This window comes from Brienomyrus brachyistius, chromosome 17, assembly GCF_023856365.1.
Source record: "Brienomyrus brachyistius isolate T26 chromosome 17, BBRACH_0.4, whole genome shotgun sequence".
NCBI classification, from domain to species: domain Eukaryota; kingdom Metazoa; phylum Chordata; class Actinopteri; order Osteoglossiformes; family Mormyridae; genus Brienomyrus; species Brienomyrus brachyistius.
In genome coordinates this window covers 18057599-18064584 of record NC_064549.1, presented here as the reverse complement: position 1 = coordinate 18064584, position 6986 = coordinate 18057599, and the positions used below count along the sequence as shown (strand labels likewise).

The window sequence follows — 6986 nt, the reverse complement described above, 5'->3', positions numbered from 1 at the left end:
GTACGAGGTGTATTACTGGTTAAACCAGCCCGAAGTCCAGGAGGACCCGGTAGCGCTGGATTTGGCCAGTAGAAGTGGCGATCTCCTGATGGATATATTCCCACCTGAGGGCATGCACCAACTAGGGGAGGTGCACGCCAACCTCCAGTGGCTGGTTCAACGCCTTAGGGCTGGTCACACCGCGCGTCGCTGAGGCTGTTCCCCAGCCGTCCGTCCCGCCGGACATGGCACAGCCTCCCACGCCCACCGTGACCCGAAGGTGGAAGAGGAGGAGAAAGCCGGCGATCGCCCCGACAATCGTCCTGGGGGTGTGCGTGCTCGTCCCCGCTTCCCTCCCAGCCAGTGAGCGGGAGGACTCCCCAGTTGAGCCTGATGTCACCACCTCTGCTAAGTTGCCTGTACGGGTGGCTCCCCCCTTCCTGGGAGCGTGCTTCGTTGCCGCGGAGCTACTGCCGCCCCTCAAGCGGTACTGCTACCGGCCAGCATGGCTGGCTAACAAAGGAGCCAGCGTGGTAAGAGATTCTATCCCGTGTATCCCCTGGACTCTTAAAGGGGCCACACCCGTCTTGCCTGCATGGGACCTGCCTGTCCCGCTGGCGCCTGCGCTGTCTCTGCCTCTGCCTGCTGCAGCTGCTATGCCCGAGGTCCCTCTGCCTCCGCCTGCTGCAGCCGCTACGCCTAAGGTCCCTCAGTCTCTGCCTGTGACAGTAACCCATATGACTCCAGTCCCTGACCCCATTCCAGTCCCTGACCCCACTCCAGTCCCTCCAGCTCCAGTCCCCGAGGAGGTCCCGGACGACCCCACCACCGCTCCTCCCTCCTTGGAGGTAGAGGAGCTTGAGTGGGACCCCTTGGGGACCTCCCTAGTGTCTTCCCTGCCCTCCCTCCGGCGAGATCGACAGCAGTCTAGACCCCCCATGTCTGTCTCCCAGAAGGGGAGAGGACACAGGCGCAGGGTTTGGGTCCCAGCAGCCCTGCCCCCTGGCTCGCCCTCGCTCGCCTTGGCTAGGGCTTGGGGGACACCTGTGGGTCCTAGGGTTTCATATCGGCGGTCGCCTGCAGGTCCCCCTCCGAAGCCTCATCGTCCTGCCTGGTCCCGCCTCCGACTCCATGTCGGTCACCTGCGGGTTCCCCTGCTGTGGCTCTTCTATCACCTGCGGGTCCCCCCACTCCAGCGCGTCAGGGAAGTCGCCTTAGCCAGCTGTGGCTTCGCCGTCACCTGCTGCGGCTCCCCCTCCCTCCTTGCCTTTGCTGGTGTCCCCTCCGGCTCCCTCATCGCCTTCCCTGGTGCCCCCTCCGACTTCCTCCTCGTCTCCTGAATCTGTCCCTCGTCCTGCCTCCTCAGCCCCTCCGAGGTCCCCTCCTGCTCCGGCCTTCCGGTTGCCTATGGCCCCTCCGGCTGCTTCCCGACACCCACCGTGGCTTCCTCGGGCTCCCCTGACCTTTCCTCCTAGGTCTCCCGTCTTTGTCCCTCCTATGTCCCTCCAGTCTCTGCTCCTCATCCTCCTGTGTTCCCTTCATTCACTCCTGGCCCTCTAATCCCGCCTGTTCCCTCCGTGTCCCCTTTCCTGATCTGTATATCTGCATTCCCTGTCCTTGCTCAGGTCTCGTCTTACTTCCTGTCCCTATGCCTGTTTTGTCTGTCTGTTCTGTTCCCTGTGTCCCGTTAATGGTTCTGTTCTTATTTTCCAGATCCCGTATCCCTCGTCCCTTCCGTCACCTCCCCTGAGGTATGCCCAGAGAGCACCGGCTCGTCCGTTCCTCGTGTGTGCCACGCCCCATGATTATCAACATGTGCTTACCCGATCTTTCCCAGCTGTGTCCTATTTTCGCCCAGTCTTGTCTATTTCAGTCCACGTCTTGTCCTGCTTGCTGTCGGTCATTGAGGTCAGTTGATGTCTCGTGTACCTGTTCCCCAAAATAAACCCCTAGTTTCCCCGTCTTTCGCCTGCCTGCCTCATCCTTGCCTGCTTCCTGCCCGCCTGTCTGCCCGTCACTACCAGTGAACCCTGACAGATACCAAATACCTTAATTTTTAAGTGTATCTTTCAGTGTTGGCACCCATCTGATCCTGCCCTTGTCCTCTCCCTGTTTTGGCCAACAGGTGTCGCTGGTCATCCCACCTTCCTCCCTGTCACTTGCCCTTCAACCCCAGTGTGCTTTCTCCAGGTTACCACATAGCTAAGTGTGCGGCTTAGAGACTGTTACCCTCCTGTCATGGGTTTGAGGCTGGCTAAGGACCAACCTCATCTGTTTAATTATATTTATTTGGTTTTCTGTTCCCCAGTGTTTTGTTAAATTTTCTACCTTAGTTTCCCTGTCTTAGGTTTGCCCTCCTTGTGTTCTGTTCTGGTTTTGTATTGTACTTTTGTTTCAAGTTAATTTTCTTAGTGTAGTACTTCCTGGTGTTTCCTTAGTTTCAGGTTTGTAGTTTCTTAGTTCTGCGCTTCTTAGTATTAGATACTTGGCCTGTGTCTTGTTGCTAATATCTTTTTGGATTGGTGATTGTCTCATGTTCTGCTCTTGCTCCTCCTTGTTAGTCTGGCTGTTAGTTTTTTTAAGTGCCTGTTTTTGTTTTACTCATTAGTCAGCCATTGTGGTTAGTTACTGTGTGTTTGTCACTGTTCAGGGTTCAGTCCTGTTCCCCGTGTTGCTCAGTTCTTCCGTGTATTCGCTTTTTGGTTACTTTGTTAAATTCTTATTTCTCTTATTTTGTTCTCTAACAACCCCTCTCAGTCCTTTTATTTTTCTGCCTTTTCCCAGTGTGTTCTGTTCTTGTTAATAAACCCCTTTGCCTCTCAGCCACTAAATGGATTGTCAACTTTTTTCCTACCTGTGCCATGCCATACTGTAACAGTATCAAACTAGATAATATAGAAGCCATGGCATGTATCAAATAAACTGCTGTATTTCTGTATTTTTGAAATACTAAAAATACTTTTCCAAGGGAGCATGAAATCACTTTGCAAAAATCTTGGGTTGGACCGATATCATTCAGACTCCTTACGAGTATATTTGTGTACTTGCTGATACCAAGTACTGATAAGAGTACTTAAGGCAGTATTTTTACCATTGAAAATAACAATGACTTAAACTGGCATAACCAGACCAATACTTAAATTTGTCTGGACCCCATCAGTTCATTTACAGTTTTCACGGGGCGTTACCAAGGGGTGAATTACACTTGGTGAAGAGTCAAATCCTCATCTATACACTGTGTGGTTAAACTAATGAGAGACATTTGGGCATACACTGCTACTCCATAAATCACTTGTAAAGCTGAAGGCTGAAATGTCATGCAGCATTCTGCTAATGTGCTTTTTCACAATGTTGAACACCTTTGGTAAAACAGCATCATTTGTATATTGACTGTGTGAACAAAATCATTTTCTGTATTGTTTTTGCTTTTGCAGAATTGTATGACCTTCTGTAATCCATCGGCAAGCTCCAAAAAATATTCCCGTTTAATCGTTCAAGGGCAACTCACAAATGACCTAAACCGTGAATGTCAAATGTGCAAATGCGAAGGGGGCATATTACTGTTCTTGCAGAATATTTTAATCTGAACTTTAGCTTTAATAGCCTTACAACCTTACTCTCCTCAGCATTCGTGTCTTTGGCTCCCCCTCTCTACACCAGCGTCCTCCTCTTTCTTCTATTTTTTTAAATAATCAGCTATAGTTCAGTTCCTTTTTAACACCACAGTTTCACTTTAACACCGTTTCGCACATTTTATCATCAGTGTGTGTATGTGTACAGTTTATGTGTACAGCCAAAAGTTTTGAGAATGACATAAGTATTGGTTTTCAAAAAATTTGCTGCTTCAGTGTTTGTAAACCATTTTGTCATATGTTTATATGGCATATTGAATTATAATTATAGGCATTTCGTAAGTGTCAAAGGCTTTGACTGACAATTACATTAAGTTTAGGAAAAGAGTCAATATTTCCAGTGTTGGCTCTTCTTTTTCAAGACCTCTGTAATTCACCCTGCCATGCTGTCAATCAACTTCTTTGCCAAATCCTGACTGATGGCAGCCCGTTCTTGCATAATCAATGCTTGGATTTAAACCTATCCAGAAATTAGGGCTGTCAAATGATTAAAATTTTTAATCAAATTAATCAAAGCCTAAAAATTAATTAATTGTGATTAATCGCAACTCTAAATATATCATGTGTGTAAAAATCGGGACAGATAGTGGTTTTTAACACACTTGTTTGTTTTATTTATTATTAATTGTGAGTACAAGCAGTACAAGCAGAACAGGGCTTCAAATAATTGTGAGGGATTGTTACTGAATGTTTTCCACCCGTTTGAATCTAGCCTACACTAGGCACATTGTTTTATCCATATACATTTTCAAGTTCACAGAACATAGTCCTACTTCAACAGGCAAACAGAAAAAAACTCCAATCATCCTTTTGGGTAAGGTAGATTAGTGCAAAAAAATATGAACAACGGTGTTTTATTGTTTAAATCACATTCAACCATAGAACAAGCTCTAAACACACGGTCCTCTGGTCTACTCATCCTTCAGCCAGTTGCTGAGACAAACCAACTTGTCCACGTTCTCTGAGTGCAGAGCAGACCTCTTCTTGTTCACAATGTGCCCTGCTACAGAGAACAGCCTCTCACAGGGCACTGAGGAGGCAGGAGTGGCCAGGTATCTGCGAGCAAGGCGGGCCAGCTGGCTGTGGGCTCCTGCATGAGCTGCCCACCACTGTAAGGGACAGTCCTCTAAGGCAGTGCAGGGCTCTGCTCTGTAAGGCTGTATGGCTCTGTCCTGCTGTACCTCCTCCTCTGACTCAGAGTCAGAGTCCATCTGCAGCAGGCTCAGCCTCTTCTTGGCTGGACCTTCTTCTGCAGTGTGTGATCCTCTAGGAGAGTCTTCATGTAGCATGCCTGCCAGTGTGGTCCACACTGCTTCTCTGTCAGTCTTGGGCACACTGTGCAGGTCTTTAAAACGTGGGTCCAGTGCAGTTGCAATCTGGAGCCATGCATAGTTGGTATGTGCCTGGCGGGAAGCGAGGTCTTCCTTAAACTTCTCTTTAAACCTCACCACATATGCAGGGTCCTCATCAGTTACTTCCATGACACGCCGCAGGTGGCAGAAGGCAGGTAGAACTACAGAGCAGGAGACGTAGGCCTCTCCTCCCAGCAGTTCAGTCACATATCTGCAGTGGAATACACACACACACACACACACACACACACAGATAAGATAGCAAATTTAAAAAGCTTATTTTAATACTAGGTAATATTAATAAAATATTTGATTTCATTTATTTTTTAAATAAGATGTTTTCATAATAACAAAACTGATTTAAGATGCATGTTTGATACATTTAATCTAAGCCTACAATAATGGTCACAATGACAGGCTCACCTGCAGGGCTCTAGAAGTGTCTCCAGTCTCTGGAGTTTGTCCCACTCTGGAGGCGTCAGGAGGACAAGTTTATGCTTCTGTTTATCCAGAGTCGCGGTTACTGCAGTTTGGTTGTGGATCAAGCGCTTCGCCATCTCCAGCGTGGAGTTCCAGCGCGTAGGCACGTCCTGGGCCAGCGGCTCCTGCTTGCGCCCCAGTGACACCTGCTCTGCGTTCAGCTCTGCTGTGTTTGCTGGACTGTGCTTGAAATGGCCAACAATTTTGCGGCATTTGGCCAGTGCAGTGACAAAGCCACTGTCTGTGAGGCTCACTGTGATGCATCTCTGTAGAATGTGCGCGGTACACGGCATGTGATTGAATGGCATGATGCGAGCCGCGGCGATCATATAGCGCGCACTGTCCGTGCCTACTGTTGTCACCTTCTCCTCAATGCTCCAATTGCGAGCAACAGTCTGGAACTGCTCTGCACAAGCCTCCGCAAAGTGACGCTCTTCCGTTTTCATTATAGTCAGCGCAAAGGATGTCAGACCCCAGGCTTCAGTGATTAAATGCGCAGTAACTCCCAGGTAATTGTCATTACTCACTGTTGTCCAGTGGTCTCCTGTCAGAGCCACGCATTCCGTGTGAACTAAAGCCTCTTCTTTTTTCTTTTTCTCCGTTTCATACAGTTCGTGGATTCGAATAGTTATTGTGCTTCTCGCTGGGGGCTTGTAGGACGCGTCCTGAGATGCAACCTTTAAAACATCCGCGAAACCCTTGTCCTCCACAATGCTTAGCGGTCTACAGTCCTTTGCTATCCATTTAGCTATATTGTCGGTCAGTTTGTCCAAAGAAGACTTACTGAGTGGCCTGCGTTCACTCAGAGTGGTCTGACGCAGGCCGGGTGAAGCTGCTGCCCCGACAAACGCGTGTTTGGCATTAAGGTGGTATTTTAAGCTCGAATATGAACGGTGAAATTGAAACTCTTTACTGCAGTGAGTGGAAATTACAACGTGTTTGTTTATTGTCCCGTCTGTGTTCTTCTTGTATTTAAATTCCCCATCCAGAAGGCCATCCTGTTCCTGCTTCTCCATTTTCAGTGGCGCGGTAAACAAAACAATTGGAATTATGGGAGCGACTCATCTGCGCTTATAGTTAAATATTCTAACGTAATTAATTCCAAAATTTAATTATCGCAATTAACGCGTTAATTTCGACAGCCCTACCAGAAATATAATCAGAAAGTAGCAACTGAACTGAAAGATGACTAATACTATCAGTCCTGTGTTATGCCAACCTGAGACCTGAATCCTGAGACCATTCATGTGTGGGGTTGCTTCAAAGCAAGGGAGTGAGCTGTCTCACAATTTTGCCTAAGAACACAGCCATTAATAAAGAATGGTACCAAAACATCTTCAGAGAGCAACTTCTCCCAACCATCCAAGTACAGTTTGGTGATGAACAATGCCTTTTCCAGCATGATGGAGCACTGTGCCATAAGGCAAAAGTGATAACTATGTGGCTCGGGGAACAAAACATCAACATTTGGAGCTGAGGATGGAAAGATCATGTTAAACCTCAAAATAAGGTGCTTGATTAGGGGATACTGCTCCAAAGATGC

At 48.0% G+C, this 6986-nt stretch overlaps 1 protein-coding gene across 1 annotated transcript; it reads right to left on the bottom strand.

The window, feature by feature from the left end:
- Positions 1–4396: 4396 nt before the first annotated feature.
- Positions 4397–5889, bottom strand: LOC125712072 (E3 SUMO-protein ligase ZBED1-like). Its single transcript, XM_048981708.1, has 2 exons — positions 5387–5889; positions 4397–5174 (listed from the first exon to the last, which is right to left on the bottom strand). The coding sequence occupies exons 1-2, from the start codon at positions 5887–5889 to the stop codon at positions 4523–4525; spliced, it is 1155 nt and encodes a 384-aa protein (XP_048837665.1). The 3' UTR covers positions 4397–4522.
- Between the last annotated feature and the right edge of the window lie 1097 nt (positions 5890–6986).